At 40.0% G+C, this 20,424-nt stretch overlaps 2 protein-coding genes across 10 annotated transcripts in view; one reads left to right on the top strand and one right to left on the bottom strand.

Moving 5' to 3' along the window:
- The first annotated feature begins 1,995 nt into the window (after positions 1–1,995).
- ACOT12 (acyl-CoA thioesterase 12) overlaps positions 1,996–20,424 on the top strand; it is a 49,623-nt gene continuing 31,194 nt past the window's right edge. The window contains exons 1-3 of the mRNA XM_029215856.1: positions 1,996–2,410; positions 7,194–7,263; positions 12,155–12,215. Coding sequence (XP_029071689.1) covers positions 2,278–2,410; positions 7,194–7,263; positions 12,155–12,215 — 264 coding nt within the window. The 5' untranslated portion in view covers positions 1,996–2,277. The remainder of the gene's footprint in view (positions 2,411–7,193; positions 7,264–12,154; positions 12,216–20,424) is intronic.
- Positions 12,667–20,424, bottom strand: part of ZCCHC9 (zinc finger CCHC-type containing 9) — a 54,535-nt gene continuing 46,777 nt past the window's right edge. For 8 of the 9 annotated variants that reach the window (XR_003792552.1, XR_003792550.1, XR_003792556.1 and 5 more), the window contains one exon: positions 12,667–12,792. The gene's annotated coding sequence lies outside the window, so the exon portion shown is untranslated. Of the gene's footprint in view, positions 12,793–19,477; positions 19,855–20,424 lie in introns of those variants that run through there. The other variant, XR_003792557.1, reaches the window with a different exon arrangement.

Here is a 20,424-nt window from a genome sequence, read left to right as displayed (position 1 = left end):
TTCAGGCTGCAAGTCTGCAGGTTGGCTGGAATGGCTCTGCAATATGTGAATTCAGCCCGGCATCCAGATGCCGATGGGGCAGCAGCTCAGGCTAGCATCTTCTCACTGCAGAGGTCAGATGTTCCTGAGAACAGGAGCATGTGGTACCTCCAAGGGCTAGGTCCAAATTGGTACACTGTTACCTCCTCACATTCCATTCCAAAGCAAGTCATGTGGCCAGGCCCAACACCAATAAGTGCCTCGCATGGAGTTATTAGTAGACTCAGTGAATATTTGCTGAACAATGATCTAATCTGCCAAGATGCTATTAAGAACTCTAGAGGCACTTTCCAATGAGGAATGCCAAAAGTGATATGAGTAATAACACTGTCATTGAAATCAGCATATAAGCACATGAGGGGACCATCCTGGAAGCACACATTTTAATTTGTTTAAAAAAGTCATTTTCATGCTTTTTATAAAAGTCAAACTTCATACTTCCCTAACTGAATGCATCTAATTCTTATTTATGCTTATATGGGACAGAAACCTACTCACAGAGGATCCTGAAAAGTTATCAAGTCCATGTTTCCTTCATTCCTCTCTTACATTAAAAAAAAAAAAATCTTTAAAAGGAGAAGCAAAATTACCAGAATCTCCATTCTGATGCTCCAGGCTGGGGCTTGGCAGGCCATCTGCACAAGGATAAAAAAGCAGCACTGATTTGTTGGAGGCAGTTAGACTTTGTGGTAAGTCAGGAGTCCTGAGTTCAAGTCAGGTGCTCTACTATCTTAACTGCTCCTTTTACATCAGCTGCCTGTCTGACACATGGTTTTCTCTCCAGGTGTCCACTCCCTCACCCATCCCAGATGCAGCCAGCCCTCACAATATGACATCTATGGCTCTATAACATGCTGGAGGTTTTCTGGTGTCACTGTTTCCATAATGGAAGCTGCTTTGTAGAGTCACTGATTTCAGCTCTAGAAAGTGTAACAGCTTATATGTGCTAAAGTTTGACAATGAGAACTCTTATTTAATGTTCTAGATTCTGTCTCTCATAAAGAAGAAATTCTCTTGGGATTTGTTGGGCTCATTTGTAATGAGTTGACAGGTTTTTTTGTTTTGTTTAATTAATTAATTAATTTATTTATTTATTTATGGCTGTGTTGGGTCTTCGTTGCTGCGCACGGGCTTTTCTCTAGTTGCGTCGAGCGGGGGCTACTCTTCGTTGAGGTGCACAGGCTTCTCATTGCAGTGGCTTCTCTTGTTGCAGAGCATGGGCTCTAGGCGCGTGGGCTTCAGTAGTTGCAGCACATGGGCTCGGTAGTTGTGGCTCGCGGGCTCTAGAGCACAGGATCAGTAGTTGTGGCACATGGGCTTAGTTGCTCTGTGGCATGTGGAATCTTCCCAGACCAGGGCTCGAACCCGCGTTCCTTGCATTGGCAGGTGGATTCTTAACCACTGCGCCACCAGGGAAGTCCAAGTTGGCAGCTTTTAACTGTAAATTCTCTATATTAAAACCAAAAGGTTGCCTTCCCTTATTGGGTGACTTCTGATGTGCCAGCAAATCTGATCAGCCCTTTTTAAATTTTTCTCCGTTTGTTTGGCAGTGGAGGTAATTTCATAACAAAAGTGGAGGTAATTTCATAACAAAAAGATGAATAACGGGGTTTTTTGGAGCCATTATATTATCCTAAGACTCAGAAGGTGTATTTTGAACTAGGGATGGGAAGAGTGAGTGCCCACCCTACCTGGCAGTCTACAGCCAGAAAAAAAAGAAAATAAGAAGTCAAATACTTTAAAATCAACTTCTAAAGCAAAAGGTCTACATTTCTCTGGACAGCATTTAACTAATTAATTATTAACTCCCCATCACCTGTCAAGTTCTTCAGACTGATAATAACCTCACTCTTTACTTGGCAAACACCTATGTCACCTTAGCCGGGCACACGCTATGACTTTTGTACTTTATCTCATTTAATTCTCTGCACAGTCCGCTTGAGATAAGTACTGCTATCCCCCCTTTATAGGTGAGAAACCCGGTCTGGTTCCAGCTTTGCCAACCTCGGCCGCCTGAGTCAGTGTCTTCTGAGACAGAAGAGAGTTCCCTTTCGCCCTCCTTGCGGTATTCCTGGCCCCTTAAATCTCACCTCCCGGTGCACCAGGTGGACCAGTGGCCAGCAGGGCGCGGGGTGCGGGGCCGGGGTGGCAGCGGCTCGGTGCCCTTTGGAGCGGGGGCGGGCCCAGTTGGTGGCCGGGCGGCGGCCAGGCCCGGTTGCTTCGCACTTTTGACCGGCCATGGAGCTGGAGCGGCCGGCGCCCGGCGAGGTGCACGTGAGCCAGGCCATCCAGCCCGCGCACGCCAACCTCCGCGGAGAGCTGAGCGCCGCTCAGCTGCTCAAGTGGATCGACGCTGCCGCCTGCCTGGCGGGTAGGGGTGCTGGAAGGGGAGGGTAGGATGGGGGAGACCCAGGGTGCCGGGTGTCTGGAGTGGAGGAGCCCTGAGTGGGGGCGGGGCCCAGTGTGTGTAGCGGAGGGGCGTGTCTGGGAACTGGGAAGCGGGCTGGGATGTGGGGATGCGGGGTGGCGGGGGTCCGGACGGCAGAGGTCGAGATGCTGTCACACCAGGACCCCTGATCGGTGAGGAAGGAGAAGGAAGGAGAGGAGGGTATTGACAGAGCTTTAAACCCCGTGCAGCTGGGAAGTAATGATTGAGATTGTTCATCCAACACTGGGAATGACCTAGACCAGTGGTTCTCAAACCTTTTAGTCTTAGGACTCCTTTACCCCATAAAATAAACGAGGACCCCCAGAGAGCTTTCGTGTTTGTTCTTTTATCCATATTTACCATATGCGAAATTTTAAAAAATAATTCATTTGAAAAGAACAAAAACCCATTACATATTTTTATTGTAAAATAACTATATTTTCAGCAAGAACAAAAATGTACTTAGAGAAGTGGTACTGGTTTACATTTCTGCAAATCTCTTTAATGTCTAGTTTAATACATCACTCACCTCTTATATCTGCTTCTGAATTCAGTTTGTTGCCTTCCACACCGTCATGTAGTCTCTGCGAAGGACCTTTGCACCTGCTGTTATTTTTGCCTTTACACTCTTCTCTTGGCCCTTTCCATGCATTCCATCTCCACTAAATATCATTTATGCAGAGCAGTCTTTCCTAACTACCTGCTTTACATTTGCACCCTTTCATCACAACACCCTTTCCAAATTCCTCCACACCACTTAGCACAATCCGTAATTACTTTGTGTACCTATATGTTCACTTTTTATTTCCTGCCTGGCCAATTAGCATGTAAACTGAAGCTTAGTAAGCACTTAATAAATAAGCACTAAATAAAAACTTCCTGATTATATGGATGGGTAATTGGATGGATGGGTCCAGAACTTGGAATCTCATTTCTAAAAGGAAGACAGGCTTTGCGTAAGGCACTTAATAGACTCAGCAAATGTACATTTTAAGTAAAATATGTTAGGATAAAATATTAGAGCTGGAAGGAGCTTAAGATCATGTATCCCAGGACTCTTATTCTATACAGGACAAAAGTAAAGCTCAGCTGATTACAAATTCCTGTTTTCTTCAATGAGTGTGCATAGAGTTTCTAATCCCCTGTGTGTTAACCACCCGCAAAATTCAGTCATATATCTGATGCCAATCTGTTTATTTTCTGTTTGTTGATAGGTCTGTTTGGTTTCTGTCTTAACAGTTTTTATCAGGATTTGAGGTCTGTTATAATAACAATAATGGAGACATGAATATAAAAGTAATTCACATGTATGAGAAACAAGTATAGAAATTATTCAGTTGCCATGCCTATTGCCATGGCAACTGAATTCATTATGTGAATATTGATGTGACTTTTAAAGTTACCTCACTTAGTGCTTCTGTCCTATAATGGAGAAACAATTGCCCTCCTGCAATTTTCATTAAGATTTCTATGGTTTTACACCTTTGGAAACTCGGATCACAGCAGGAGTCAATTGATAACCAATTACTGTGGACCTTAATAGTTATATTACTAATGATACAATATTGAAGAAACCTTTATGATAAAGTTGGTTTGGAAACACGGTTAATGTTAATCCTTGTAGGAAAACAAGGATTAGAATTAGCCACTGACCTTGTTAGAATTAGCCACCGGCCTCATCTGGAGACCAGAAGATACTGAAACAATATCTTTAATACTAAATATTATAAAAATTGTCAACCAAGAGCTTCAAGGCCCTGTGCATGGTTTATCCTCAGCCTTCCCCTCAGCCTTATCTAACCTACTCTCCTTCTTGCTTTTTGCATTTTTGCCACAAAAATCCCAGGACCTTTGTAGTCACTGTTCCTTCTGCCCAGCAAGCCCTTCCCTGCTCTCCTCCACAACACACATCTGTTTTACTCCTTCTCATCTTTCAGATCTCACTTCAAGCATCCTCTCCACAGGGAAACCTTCCCTGACATGCCACCTAGGTGTGGTTCTTCAGTTTACAGACCCTCACAAAATCCATGTTTCCTTCAGATCACCTAACTCATTTTGTTATTATGTATTCATTTAATTAATGTCTGGCTCCTCACTAGATTCCATGAGAATAGGGATAGTAGCTGTTTTATATTTCCAGCACCTTACAGAGAGGCTGGCATAGCACAAGTGTTCAATCAATATTACTTAAAAGAAAGAATGAATGAAGCCACCATCATTTTTATCAGTCATCATACCTGGACTATATCCACTTAGCTGTTCCTCAGCTTCTCTCAGTTTCCCCAGGAAATCAGAAATAGCTTTAGGGTTTCTCTGCTTTTACTGGCATACTGCATGAAGGGCAATCAAAACCAAGAACCAGAACAGACTGGTCCTGTTGAATTCATATCTGTCACACTTGTAAAAAGAAAATAAACACATGTAAAAATTGTGGCCCTGTGCTGGTTCCCCATATTTTAATTTTTCATTTTTAATTTAATGGCCCTTGAAAGTCCATAATGTAAAACATGGCAGTTGAGCTCCTGAATCCCATATTCAGCCAAGTACTTCTCTAGGGAGCACTCCTTGGTTGGTCTTTTCTTTTCTCAGAGTTCCTGTTGCTTCTGTAGTAAAAATAACTATTTAGAACAATGTATTTGATTTTTATAAGCCAAAATTGCCTCTTTTGTAAAAGAGAACTAATAACAGTATCAACCTCATGTAATTGATATGCATACTTAGCTCAGTGCCAGGCCAATAATAAATCATAATTATTATGATTATGTTTCTTTGTGCTATAGACACATAGAAGACACCCAATATATACAATAAAAATTTAGTCTTTTATTGGTTTTTGCACTTTAGTTATCATTTAAATCATTCAAAATTTGGTAACTCATGTTGGTGTACATGGTAACACTTTACCTACAAGAACAGTTTAATAAACTCAACATATCATTCCCTCATGTCAGGTGACCAGAATGAATGTCTATTACATACCCTTTAGTCAACACTTTATTGACTATGGCTAGATCTCTGTCACTGAGTAGACTCATTAAAAGACAGGACTGATAACAGCTCAGTGTCTGGAAATCAATGGGAATTTAACAAATGTTTGATATACTAAATTAAATTGAACCCAACTTTCTAGAGTCTAATACTTTTATGTTTCCTTCCTCTAATTGAACTTTAGAGCTGGGAAACCCATTTCCCCCCCTCCATCACTCACACACAGAGTTCTGCTATGGTTAGTTTTCTGGTAACTCAGTTTATGTTATCTGCATATTTGGAAGAATAGTTATTTCCAACTAGTAAAACCAGAATGTCCAGTTTTCTACAGAATTAGATCATAGGGAGGAATGCTTTAAATACTTGCTCTCTGGAGTATTTTCTCATATCACTTTACCTGGGACTGTCAATATATATTGCAATTAAAGTAATCCACTACACACAAAGAATGCAAATTCAATATAATTCACTGTCTCTTTTTCATAATATGACAGCAGGAGTGAAGTCTCCAAAATTAAAATGGAGTTAAAATTTCTTTAAAAAGCTAATGCAGTCTGTTTGGGTTTTAACTGACTGTTCCTCAAAATGAAATTCTGGAAAAACCACGTCAAGATTTTTCCCAAAGAGGAAAAATTCGGATACTTTTACATAAAGTAAAACCAACAATCAAAAAAAAAAAAAATCTCAACAAATTAAATGCAGACAGAGGGACTTCCCTGGTGGCGCAGTGGTTAAGAATCCGCTTGCCAATGCAGGGAACACGGGTTCAAGCCCTGGTCCAGGAAGATCCCACATGCCTCAGAGCAACTAAGCACATGCACCACAACTACTGAGCCTGCGCTCTAGAGCCTGCAAGCCACAACTACTGAGCCCATGTGCCACTACTACTGAAGCCCATGCACCTAGAGCCTGTGCTCTTCAACAAGAGAAGCCACCACAATGAGAAGCCTGTGCACCGCAACGAAGAGTATCCCCCGCTCGCTGCAACTAGAGAAAGCCCAAGGGCAGCAACGAAGACACAACACAGCCATAAATAAATAAATAAACAAATAAATAAATATTATAAATAAATAAATGCAGGCAGGGAACATGGAAATAACTGGAGTGCTTCCCTAATCTCTCTCACCCTACTCAATGCTTTTCTCCTCCAACATAATGCATAGTGAATTTCATATGAATTTGGTAGTAATAAATTATAAATATTGATTAAATACTTACTATGTGCCCATCTCTATTTCTCTGATGCCCAGACAAGTTTCTCTCTGATTTGGGGTATGAACTTAAGGTCTTCCACACTGTTCAGTGCTTGCATTGGTTAAGTGGTTTAAATATATTCAGCTACTGGTTATGTGGGATAATAGATACAGCTTTGATGCATTGTTTTTTTAAACGAAAGAAGGGTAGTACCTGACAAAATATTTAAATTTGACACCAACTTACTAAAGTTACTATCTGAATAGCTAGATATGCTGGGTATTGGTGCTGAATTTCAAATCAAAGACAGTATAAGTTAAAACTTCGGAGAAAGTACAGTAATTTCCATGCAGTAGAAAAATAACTTATTGAGCAAAGGAACTGTTATCAATCCAGTTCATCCAGAAGTGTGGGCACAATGGTCCTATACTGCATAAGAGGATGAGTTACTAGAATAAATCCACTTTTTTTATTCCTTTTCCTGCATGCTGGGATACTTAAAAATAACTATTAATGCAGCCCATTTTTAACCTATTTTTTGAAGCTGAAAAACATGCTGGGGTTTCCTGTGTTACAGCCTCAGTGGATGACATACAATTTGAGGAGACAGCTAGGTAAGTGGCATTGCTTTATCACACCTTTCTCCTGGGTTTATTGGTTCATTTACAACATGTATTTGTGGCACCTAAGCGTACTCATTTGGAGTCAGGGATCCAATTTTTTAATAAGTAACATTTGAACCAATGTAAATCAGTAAAACATAATAATAATTTCAGGACCTACTTTTAGTAAATACTATTAAGTGTAAATTTACAGCCCTGATTTTGTTGAGAAATAGCTCTCAGCATTAAATGCATTCTGGTATAAGGCATTGCAGGATTTCTAAAAGCTCGTTCTGAATGGCTCCTTCCTTTACTATTAATGATAATAAGTATCTCTATGATGGTGAATTTCATCATTAGGTTGTTGGGTAAACATTAATTCATCTGAGTAGAGGTGTTAAATTATGAAAAACATTTTATGTGTAGGAGTGTGTATATGTTTTACCATCTCTTATTGTAGAAAATTTCAAGATACACAAATCTTTCAACCATATACAAAAGTAGAGAGAATACCACCATGTATCCCCAAGGACCTAACACCTAACTACAACAATAATCAACTCATAAATGCTGTTGTTTTATCAATACCCTCCCATACTCCCCCACACACCTGGATTATTTTGAAGCAAATCCCAGACATCATCTCTGAATATTTCAGTATATATTTCTAAAAGATCAGGGCTCTTTTAGAAAACATAATAACGTAACTGCAATACCATTAAGAAAAACTATCATTCCCAATGGTCTCAAAAAAATTTTTTTTTTAATTTAAACAATTGGTCTATGGATTGAATCAGGATCCAATATGGCTGATATGACCTTTAACATAAAAATTTCCCTTTCTTCTTTTCTCTTGCAATTTGTTTTTTAAAGAAACCTGGTCATTTGTCCTATAGCATTTACCACATTTTGTATCTGCTCATTGTATACCTGTTTAACATGCTCACTGATGCAGGGTTGGTCATTATTTCTATGCCTTTTTGGTGGACAGAATTAGGAATTATTTTTTTAAAGAGGTTACATTAATAACTGTAATAAACTAGAGTTATGTGGTTTTACTTAATTTATCTGATGTTATGTTTGTATCTCTTTTTTTTCTTTCTGAATATCTTGATCCTAAAAGAACCATCCCAGACTAGAAACAGATGATCTTCTCTCTTCCTTTTTCTTATGTTATGTTTAGAAAAAGGAAGAGAGAAGATCATCTGTTTCTAGTCTGGGATGGTTCTCAAGGACCACGGGGTAGCTGCCACCTGTTTTCAAAACCCTAAGTAGTCTGTCCAGTGAGATGCCCACTTCATCTCTACAACCTCCAGCTTACATTTATCTATTTGGCACTTATTCATTTATATACAAACAAAATTAAGTTAAATAAAACAACATGCATAAAGAAGTTATATCTCCAAAGCTAACCCAAAAGAAATTTTTGGTAGGCATTAGAATCATAGATATGGAAAGACCTTTAGAACTCAACCCAATCATCTCTTTGTACTGATAAGAAACTGAAGCCTAAGGCCCAGAGCCAGCCAAAGGACAGAGGACACTTAGAGCCTGGATCTTCTTATGCTCTATCCAGTGCTTTCTCCAACCCACTTCTTCTGTCTTTGTGATCAGCAACCTTTATTGAACATCTCCTAATGCTTGTTCTCATAGGCAGCTGCAGTGTCAGTGAAAGAGCCCTTGACATTCTAGAGACTTGTAGATATAGATAAAGGTCTATTGGGTCTATTGACTAAGCAGATACTAGCTATGTGATTTTTCCTGAAGTAGAAAAAGTTGACATGTGTTTGTATCTCAACACAATTACAGATTACTGAAAATCCAAACTTATTTGGGAACAGATTAAAGCATCATTATTAAATTTAGGAATGCCAACAGTATATTGCAATAAAACATCTGTTATGTACTTTCCAATCCTAAATTCTGTAACTTAGACTTAACTAGTAATCTCATCATTAAAGTGTGGTTTGCCATTTGAACCATTTTGTGTCTGTGTTATCAGAAAGGATTTGTGGCCACTAAAATATATGGGACCTGCACCATTAAAAAAAGAAAATTGAAAACTACATATAGAAAGCCATACAATTTGTTTAAAAGCCATATTATTTTTTTTACAATATTGATTTTTTAAAATATTTATTTATTTATTTATTTGGTTGCATCGGGTCTTAGTTGCGGCAGGCGGGCTCCTTAGTTGTGGCATGCAAACTCTTGGTTGCAGCATGCATGTGGGATCTAGTTTCCAGACCAGGGATCGAACCCGGGCCCCCTGCATTGGGAGCACAGAGTCTTAATCACTGTGCCATCAGGGAAGTCCCATATTAGATTTTTTTTTAATTCAAAATATATATTGAATATACCAAAAGTACTGCTCTAGGCTCAATAGAATATGTGAATGTTTATGACACAATACTGAAGTGTGGCAGTCACTCAGTCTGGTAAGAAAGTCAGACAAATACGTAGTCATCAGAATAGAAAGTATGATAGGATGCATGCCTAGGGTGAGATATAAATTCTGTGCGGTAGAAAAAGGTACATTTTGACTGGAGAACCAATGAGAGTTTCATGATGGAGGTAGTATTTAATGTGGGCCTTGAATGAGGTATAGATTTTCACTGGTGACTAGGAAAAGGACTTCACAAGATGAGGTACATACATGTAAGAGCCTAAGCATTGAGGTGGGAAGAAGTGGGGGGTGCTTAGGGAAAGCCTGGCATGCAGAGATGATGCCCCAGCAGCAGTGTGGGGCTGGGTAACAGAAGACCTTGAATGCCATGCTATGAAGTTGATTTTACTTGGAATTTTAGCAGAATGAAAAGCAGAATGTCTCCTGCTTTCAAAGGAAGGGCAGAGTTCACAAAAGAGACAAAAACGTGGCAAGGTGGACTTCCCTGGTTGTCCAGTGGTTAAGACTCAGTGCTTCCACTGCAGGGGGAACAGGTTCGAGCCCTGGTCAGGGAAGTTACACATGCCGTATGGTGTGGCCAAAAAAAAAAGTGGCAAGATGCTTCCCCTCCTCAGAGTCTGACAGGCAGAGGCAGAAGATTTTGGTAGTATATGAGTACAAAGTACTACAGTAGCTTTGAAGAGGGACTCTCTGCCTCATGTTGTCACTGTAAATCTCTGCTAGAAACTTTACCAAACAGAGCTAGGAAATCTAGGAGCAACGAATTTAAGGAAAAGAGAAAATTGGTTTGGGTTTGCATGTGCTAAGTGTGGGGATTAAGTTAAATTAGGTAATGTGTGTGTAAGCAGCTATCACTCAGCCTAGAAGGGCCTCCATAACCATTAGCTGAATCTGCTGAGAGAAGTTTGAAAATATGGCTCTGTGTTTCAAGAATGACGTTCGGGCTAAAGATTTAGATTTGAGAATCATCTCTATAAAGATGATAGGACTGTGGAAGAGAACAAGGTCTTCAGGAAGAGGCTGAAATGAGAAAAAACAAAGAACATAAATTTGGTAGATGGATACCATTAAGGGATGGATTAAGAAAGGGAAATCAGTGAAGAAAACTGAGAATGAAGAGAGGACAATTTTGGAAGCCAAGGGAAGACAAGGTTTCCTGAAGAAAGAGGTTGATTGATGCTGTTAAATGAGAGAAGACCTTGGATTTAGCTGTTAGGAAGTGACTTCTGAGAGATCAGGAGTAAGATGTGGAAGCAACAGCTAGATTTGAGTGGCTGAGAAGTGAATGAGAGATAAAACCCCCAAACTTCTGAACCTGACAAAATTGTAATCTTTTAAGACCCGTCTCAGATGTTACCTCTTCTATGGCTCCTTCCTTGACTTTTCAAATTAGTCACTTCTGGGTGTTTTTGCAATACTTGATTCTTTCTTCCTTTTGAAAAATTTCATAGCATTGCACTTCATCTGTCTGCATCCTGGTGTCCCAAGTGAAGACTGGTCTCCTTGATGTCATCAACCTTGTCTTGTTAATCACTGTATCCTGAGGTCTTAGTTTAGTGCCAGGACTAGTTGTAACTTAGTAAACATTTATTAAATGTATGAGCTGGAAAAAGAAAAAGATTATTTTAGGAAGTTTGAATATGGAGAAATATAGAGGAAAAGAGAAAAAAATGTTGTGATAGAATAAACTTGAGAGAAAGATTTTTAGCAAGGAAAAGCCTTGAACATTTTCACAGACTGATAAGGAGTCAAGGAGCGGGCAGAGATTGAGGGTACAAAAGAGGAAAGATCTGCCTAAGCCAGGCCATGGTGCAGGAGGAAAGGTAAGAGTAGGATGGGATCAAGGGCACGGGTAAAGAAAGAGGTCTGGAAGAGATCTATTTTTCTTCCCCTGAAACAGAAGATTGAGAAGAATAGTGAGAATGTAGTTCAACTTTGAAGTCAGGGAGAAAAATTGAGGAGGCTTATATTGGGTAGACCCTTAGGTGACTGAAGGGCCAGAACAAAAAAGCTTTGAAACAACCAGGGTTACATGACCAGCGTCCCAGTAATAATGTGGAGTGAATGGATCATCCGGCAACATTGAGGGCTCCTGTAAACCGAGTGAAGGTATTCAGTTTGTTTGCTTGCTTGTATGTTTACCATTTATTTGTTAACCAACATTTAAAAATATCAATTGTATAAGTTAGCATGTGTGTTCGTTTTCTCTTAACCAAACAGCTGTGGTACAGTCAAGTATCTGTTGTAGATTTGGAAATCATTTTGCACACCATCTTTGCAAAGGCTGTTTTCTGTTAAAAAGAGGTAGTCAGCTAACTCTTGTGTGGTTTACAATAATCAGTATCTATTTTTAGTGCTGTCTTGTTATGTTATTGAGTTTCTCATGCATGAACATTATCAGCATAAGGGGGAACTGTTCTATGGCACACACATTCAAGTGAATCTTCAAGTCTGAAATGAGATGTGCTAGAATTACTGTTTTTTTTTTTAAACTAGAGTTGGACAAGTTATAACCATCAAAGCGAAAGTTACTAGAGCGTTCAGCACAAGCATGGAGGTAAGAGGTTCCCTTTTCTTCCTTCTGCCTGTTGGTGCTCATTTCTTCATTGTTTACAGAGGAGAGAGGAGGAGGCCTGGAATAACTTGGAGTTCATGTGATTCTGAATTTCAGAAGGCCCTTGAATCTGTAGTCAGGCTCACAGGTAAATAATAAGCCTGTGTTTCCCTGCTACTAAAATTATATGTGATGCAATGAACTATTTTTACATAAAAGGATATACACAAAGTAAACATACAAGGGAGGGCACTCCCTTGGTTCTTTGCCAGGTATAGGTTTTATTTCTTAATTATTCTGACTCTATTACTATTCTAATTCTACTTGTTCTCTATCTCCTCACCTATAATGAAAACTAGCCCCACGATTAACTAGTTTTTGAAAGGCAGAGCAATTGGAGCAAGAAGGGAAGCTTAGATTTTTCTTCTTCGCCTACCTGGTTTTCTTTTCTTTATTATAGCTATGAATACAAAATTCTTGGGAGCTTCTGAAGTCTCTATCCAGGTTAAAATAGCAGGAAAGGAGTTCATGGATCCCATGTTGCAACTTGTAGTTTGCTCAGTAGCAGTCCCTTTGATCTCTGGGCACAAAAGACATGTAGGGACTTACATTTGTTTCTTAGGGATTCTATGACAAAGTTTCACAGATTAGGTGCCTTAAACAACAGAAATTTATTGTCTCACTGTTCTGGAGGCTAGCAGTCCTAAATCAAGGTGTCAGTAGGGTTGGTTCCTTTCAAGGCCTATGGGAGAGAATCTGCCCCCATCCTCCCTCCTAACCTCTGGTGGTTTGCCAGTGGTTTGCTTCACCCCCATCTCAGCCTTCATCTGCACATGGTGTTCTCCCTGTGTGTGTGTATGTGTCCAAATTTTCCCTTTTTATTAAAAAAATTTTTTAACATCTTTATTGGAGTATAATTGCTTTACTATGGTGTGTTTCTGCTTTATAACAAAGTCAATCAGCTATACATATATATATACATCCCCATATGTCCTCCCTCTTGCATCTCCCTCCCACCATCCCTATCCCATCCCCCTAGGTGGACACAAAGCACTGAGCTGATCTCCCTGTGCTACGTGGTTACTTCCCACTAGCTATCTATTTTACTTTCGGTAGTGTATATCTGTCGATGTCACTCTCTCACTGCGTCCCAGCTTACCCTACCCGCTCCTCGGGTGCTCAAGTCCATTCTCTATGTCTGCGTCTTTATTCCTGTTCTGCCCCTAGGTTCTTCAGACCCGATTTTTTTTTTTTAGATTCCATATATATGTGTTAGCATACGGTATTCGTTTTTCTCTTTCTGATGTACTTCACTCTGTATGACAGTCTCTAAGGTCCATCCACCTCACTACAAATAACTCAATTTCATTTCTTTTTATGGCTAATATTCCATTGTATATATGTGCCATATCTTCTTTATCTGTTCATCAATCAGTGGACACTTAGGTTGCTTCCATGTCCTGGCTATTGGAAATAGAGCTGCAATAAACACTGGGGTGCATGACTCTTTTTGAATTATGGTTTTCTCAGGGTATATGCCCAGTAGTGGGATTGGTAGGTCGTATGGTTGTTCTATTTTTAGTTTTTTAAGGACCCTCCATACTATTCTCCATCGTAGCTGTATCAATATACATTCCTACCAACAGTGCAAGAGGGTTCCCTTTTCTCCACACCCTCTCCAGCATTTATTGTTTGTAGATTTTTTGATGATGGCCATTCTGACAAGTGTGAGGTGATAACTCATTGTAGTTTTGATTTGCATTTCTCTAATGATTAGTGATGTTGAGCATCCTTTCATGTGTTTGTTGGCAATCTGTATACCTTCTTTGGAGAAATGTCTATTTAGGTCTTCTGCCCATTCTTGGATTGGGTTGTTTTTTTGATATTGAGCTGCATATGCTGTCTATAAGAGACCCACCTCAGACCTAGGGACACATACAGACTGAAAGTAAGGGGATGGAAAAAGATATTCCATACAAATGGAAATCAAAAGAAAGCTGGAGTAGCAATTCTCATATCAGAAAAAACAGACTTTAAAATAAAGACTATTACAAGAGACAAAGAAGGACACTACATAATGATCAAGAGATCAATCCAAGAAGAAGATATAAAAATCGTAAATATTTATGCACCCAAAAAAGGAGCACCTCAATATATAAGGCAAAAGCTAACAGCCATAAAAGGGGAAATCAACAGTAACACAATAATAGTAAGGGATTTTAACACCCCACTTTCACCAATGGACAGATCATCCAAAATGAAAATAAATAAGGAAACACAAGCTTTAAATGATACATTAAACAAGATGGACTTAATTGATATTTATAGGACACTCCATCCAAAAACATCAGATTACACTTTCTTCTCAAGTGCTCTTGGAACATTCTCCAAGATAGACCATATCTTGGGTCACTAGTCAAGCCTTGGTAAATTTAAGAAAATTGAAATTGTATCAAGTAACTTTTCTGATCACAATGCTATGAGACTAGATATCAATTACAGGAAAAAATCTGTAAAAAATACAAACACATGGAGGCTAAACAATACGCTACTAAATAAGCAAGAGATCACTGAAGAAATCACAGGGGAAATCAAAAAATACCTAGAAGCAAATGACAATGAAAACACGACAACCCAAAACCTATGGGATGTAGCAAAAGCAGTTCTAGGAGAGAAGTTTATAGCAATACAATACTACCTCAAGAAACAAGAAACATCTCAAATAAACAACCTAACTTTACACCTAAAGCAATTAGAGAAAGAAGAACAAAAAAACCCCAAAGTTAGCAGAAGGAAAGAAATCATAAAGATCAGATCAGAAATAAATGAGAAAGAAATGAAGAAAACGATAGGCAAAGATCAATAAAACTAAAAGAGGTTTCTTTGAGAAGATAAACAAAGTTGATAAACCATTAGCCAAACTCATCAAGAAAAAAAGGGAGCAGACTGAAATCAGTAGAATAAAAATGAAAAAGGAGAAGTAACAACTGACACTGCAGAAATACATAGGATCATGAGAGATTACTACAAGCAACTATATGCCAATAAAATGGACAACCTGGAAGAAATGGGCAAATTCTTAGAAATGCACAACCTCCTGAGACTGAACCAGGAAGAAATAGAAAATACAAACAGGCCAATCACAAGAACTGAAATTGAGACTGTGATTAAAAATCTTCCAACAAACAAAACCCCAGGACCAGATGGCTTCACAGGTGAATTCTGTCAAACATTTAGAGAAGAGCTAATCCTATCCTTCTCAAACTCTTCCAAAATATAGCAAAGGGAGGAACACTCCCAAACTCATTCTACGAGGCCACCATCACCCTGATACCAAAACCAGACGAAGATGTCACAAAGAAAGAAAACTACAGGCCAATATCACTGGTGAACATGGATGCAAAAATCCTCAACAAAATACTAGCAAACAGAATCCGACATCACATTAAAAGGATCACACACCATGATCAAGTGGGGTGTATCCCAGGAATGCAAGGATTCTTCAATATATGCAAATCAATCAATGTGATAAACCATATTAACAAATTGAAGGATAAAAACCATATGATCATCTCAATAGATGCAGAAAAAGCTTTCAACTATATTCAACACCCATTTATGATAAAAACCCTCAAGAAAGTATACGTAGAGGGAACTTACTTCAACATAATAAAGGCCATATATGACAAACCCACAGCCAACATCATTGTCAATGGTGAAAAACTGAAACCATTTCCACTAAGATCATGAACAAGGCAAGGTTGCCCACTCTCACCACTATTATTCAACATAGTTTTGGAAGTTTTAGCCACAGCAATCAGAGAAGAAAAAGAAATAAAAGGAATACAAATTGGAAAAAAAGAAGTAAAACTGTCACCGTTTGCAGATGGCATGATACTATACATAGAGAATCCTAAAGATGCTACCAGAAAACTACTAGAGCTAATCAATGAATTTGGTATAGTAGCAGGATACAAAATCAATGCACAGAAATCTCTTGCATTGCTATACACTAATGATGAAAAATCTGAAAGAGAAATCAAGGAAACATTCCCATTTACCATTGCAACAAAAAGAATAAAATACCTAGGAATAAACCTAGGGAGACAAAAGACCTGTATGCAGAAAACTATAAGACACTGATGAAAGAAATTAAAGGTGATACAAACAGATGGAGAGATATACCGTGTTCTTGGATTGTAAGAATCAACACTGTGAAAATGTACTACCCAAAGCAATCCAGAGATTCAATGCAATCCCTACCAAACTACCAATGGCATTTGTCACAGAACTAGAACAAAAAATTTCACAATTTGTATGGAAACACAAAAGACCCCAAATAGCCAAAGTAATCTTGAGAAAAAAAAATGGAGCTGGAGGAATCAGGCTCCCTGACTCCATTGTAAACTACAAAGCTACAGTAATCAAGACAGTATGGTACTGGCACAAAAACAGAAATATAGATCAATGGAACAGGATAAAAAGCCCAGAGATAAACCCATGCACATATGGTCAACTTATCTTTGATAAAGGAGGCAAGAATATACAATGGAGAAAAGACAGCCTCTTCAATAAGTGGTGGTGGGAGAACTGGACAGCTATATGCAAAAGAATGAAATTAGAACACTTCCTAACACCATACACAAAAATAAACTCAAAATGGATTAGAGACCTGTATGTAAGACCAGACACTATAAAATTCTTAGAGGAAAACATAGGCAGAATACTACATGACATAAATCACAGCAAGATCCTTTTTGACCCAACTCCTAGAGAAATGGAAATAAAAACAGTAAACAAATGGGACCTAATGAAACTTAAAAGCTTTTGTACAGCAAAGGAAACCATAAACAAGATGAAAAGACAACCCGCAGAATGGAAGAAAATATTTGCAAATGAAGGAACTGAGAAAGGATTAATCTCCAAAATATACAAGCAGCTCATGCAGCTCAATGTCAAAAAAACAACCCAATCCAAGAATGGGCAGAAGACCTAAATAGACATTTCTTGTTCTTTCAGGTCTTGTTTTTGTATCCATTCAGCCAGTCTATGTCTTTTGGTTGGAGCATTTAACCCATTTACACTTGAGGTAATTATTGATACGTATGTTCCATTACCATTTTCTTAATTGTTTTGGGTTTGGTATTGTAAGTCTTTTCTTTCTCTTGTGTTTCCTGCCTAGAGAAGTTCCTTTAGCATTTTTTGTAGAGCTGGTTTGGTGGTGCTGTATTCTCTTAGCTTTTGCTTGTCTGTAAAGGTTTTAATTTCTCTGTTGAATCTGAATGAGATCCTTGCTGGGTAGAGTAATCTCAGTTGCAGGTTTTTCCCTTTCATCACTTTAAACATGTCCTGCCACTCCCTTTTGGCTTGCAGTTTCTGCTGAAAAATCAGTTGTTAACCTTATGGGGATTCCCTTGTGTGTTACTTGTTGCTTTTCCCTTGCTGCTTTTAATATTTTTTCTTTGTATTTAATTTTTGATAGTTTGATTAATATGTGTCTTGGTATGTTTCACCTTGGATTTATCCTGTACGGGACTCTCTGCATTTCCTGGACATGATTGATTATTTCCCTACCCATAGTAGGGAAATTTTCAACTATAATTTCTTCAAATATTTTCCCAGTCCCTTTTTTTCCCCTCTTCTTCTGAGAACCCTATCATTCGAATGTTGGTGTGTTTACTGTTGTCCCAGAGGTCTCTGAGATTGTCCTCAATTCTTTTCTTTTTTTTTTTTTTTTGCTTTATTCTGCTCTGTAGTAGTTATTTCCACTATTTTATCTTCTAGGTCACTTATGTGTTCTTCTATTATTCTGCTATTAATTCCTTCTGGAGAATTTTTTTTTTTTTTTATGGTATGCAGGCCTCTCACTGTTGTGGCCTCTCCCATTGTGGAGCACAGGCTCCGGATGCACAGGCTCAGCAGCCATGGCTCATGGGCCCAGCCGCTCCACAGCATGTGGGATCCTCCCGGACCGGGGCACGAACCCGTGTCCCCTGCATCGGCAGGCGGACTCTCAACCACTGCACCACCAGGGGAGCCCCTTCTAGAGAATTTTAAATTTCATTTATTGTGCTGTTCATCATTGTTTGTTTGCTCTTTAGTTCTTCTAGATCCTTGTTAAACGTTTCTTGTATATACTACATTCTTATTTCCAAGATTTTGGATCATCTTTACTATCATTACTCTGAATTCTTTTTCAGGTAGACTGCCTATTTCCTCTCCATTTGTTTGGTCTGGTAGGTTTTAACCTTGCTGCTTCATCTGCCATGTATTTCTCTGTCTTCTCATTTTGCTTAACTTACTGTGTTTGCGGTCTCCATTTCACAGGCTGCAGGTTCATAGTTCCCATTGTTTTTGGTGTCTGCTCTTAGTGGGTAAGCATGGTTCAGTGGGTTGTGTAGGCTTCCTGGTAGAGGGGACTGGTGCCTGCGTTCTGGTGGATGATGCTGGATCTTGTCTTTCTGGTGGGCAGGACCAGGTCCGGTGGTGTGTTTTGGGGTGTCTGTGAACTTATTATGATTTTAGGCAGCCTCTCTGCTAATGGGTGCGTCTGTGTTCCTGTCTTTCTAGTTGTTTGGCATAGGGTGTCCACCACTGTAGCCTGCTGGTCGTTGAGTGGAGCTGGGTCTTAGCTTTGAGATGGAGATCTCTGGAAGTTTTTGTCATTTGATATTATGTGGGGCTTGGAGGTGTCTGGTGGACCAGTGTCCTGAACTCGGCTCTCCCGCCTCAGAGGCTCAGGTCTGGCACCCGGCCAGAGCACCAAGACCCTGTCAGCCACACATCTCAGAAAAAAAAGGGAAAAAGAAAGGAATGAAGGAAGGAAGAGATGGAGTGAGGGAAGGAGGAAGAGAGAAAAAAAGAATAAAATGTTATTAAAAATAAAAAAATAATTTAAAAAAGAGAGAAAGAAAGAAGAGAGTAACCAAACCAAAAAAAGTTGGTTATAGCGCTAAAAACTATAGTTACAAACAAACAAACAAAATGGACAGTCAGAACCCTAGGACAAATGGCAAAAGCAAAGCTATACAGACAAATCACAAAAAGAAGCATACACATACACACTCACAAAAAGAGAAAAAGGATAAAAATTAGGGCTTCCCTGGTGGTGCAGTGGTTGAGAGTCCGCCTGCCGATGCAGGGGAGGCGGGTTTGTGCCCCAGTCCGGGAGGATCCCACATGCCGCGAAGCGGCTGGGCCCGTGAGCCATGGCCGCTGAGCCTGCGCGTCCGGAGCCTGTGGTCTGCAACAGGAGAGGCCACAACAGTGAGAGGCCCGCATACCGCAAAAAAAAAAATTAAAGAAGAGAGCAACCAAATCAATAAAGAAATCTACCAATGAGAATAAGCTCTAAATACTAAACTACGATAAACATAAAACCAGAAACAAAGTATTTGGAGAAAGCAAACTCCAAATCTACAGCTGCTCCCAAAGTCCATCACCTCAATTTTGGGATGATTTGTTGTCTATTCAGGTATTCCACAGATGCAGGTACATCAAGTTTATTGTGGAGGTTTAATTCGCTGCTCCTGAGGCTGCTGGGAGAAATTTCCCTTTCTCTTCTTTGTTCACACAGCTCCTGGGGTTCAGCTTTGGATTTGGCCCCGCCTCTGCGTGTAAGTTTCCTTAGGGCATCTGTTCCCTATCCAGACAGGACAGGGTTAAAGGAGCGGCTGATTAGGGGGCTCTGGCTCACTCATGCTGGGGGTAGGTGGGGTATGGAAGGTGGGGCGAGCCTGCGGCAGCAGTGGCCAGTGTGACGTTGCAATAACCTGAAATGCGCCGTGTGTTCTCCCGGGGATGTTGTCCGTGGATCATGGGACCCTGGCAGTGGCGGGCTGCACAGGCTCCCGGGAGGGGAGGTATGGATAGTGACCTGTGCTTGCACACAGGCTCTTAGGTGGCTGCTGTAGCAGCCTTAGCATTTCATGCCCATCCCTGGTGTCTGCGCTGATAGCCACGGCTCACGCCCAACTCTGGAGCTCATTTAGGCGGTGCTGTGAATTCCCTCTTCTCACACATCTCTAAACAATGGTCTCTTACCTTTTAGGCAGGTCCAGACTTTTTCTTGGACTCCCTCCCAGCTAGCTGTGGCGCACTAGCCCCCTCCAGGCTGTGTTCATGCAGCCAACCTCTCCCTGGGATGTGACCCCCAAAGCCCAGCCTCAGCTCCCAGCCCCCACCCGCCCCGGCGGGTGAGCAGACAAGTCTT

Source organism: Monodon monoceros, unplaced genomic scaffold (assembly GCF_005190385.1).
Source record: "Monodon monoceros isolate NGI ecotype Baffin Bay Population unplaced genomic scaffold, NGI_Narwhal_1 Super_Scaffold_12, whole genome shotgun sequence".
NCBI classification, from domain to species: domain Eukaryota; kingdom Metazoa; phylum Chordata; class Mammalia; order Artiodactyla; family Monodontidae; genus Monodon; species Monodon monoceros.
This window is presented reverse-complemented; position numbering and strand designations above follow the sequence as displayed.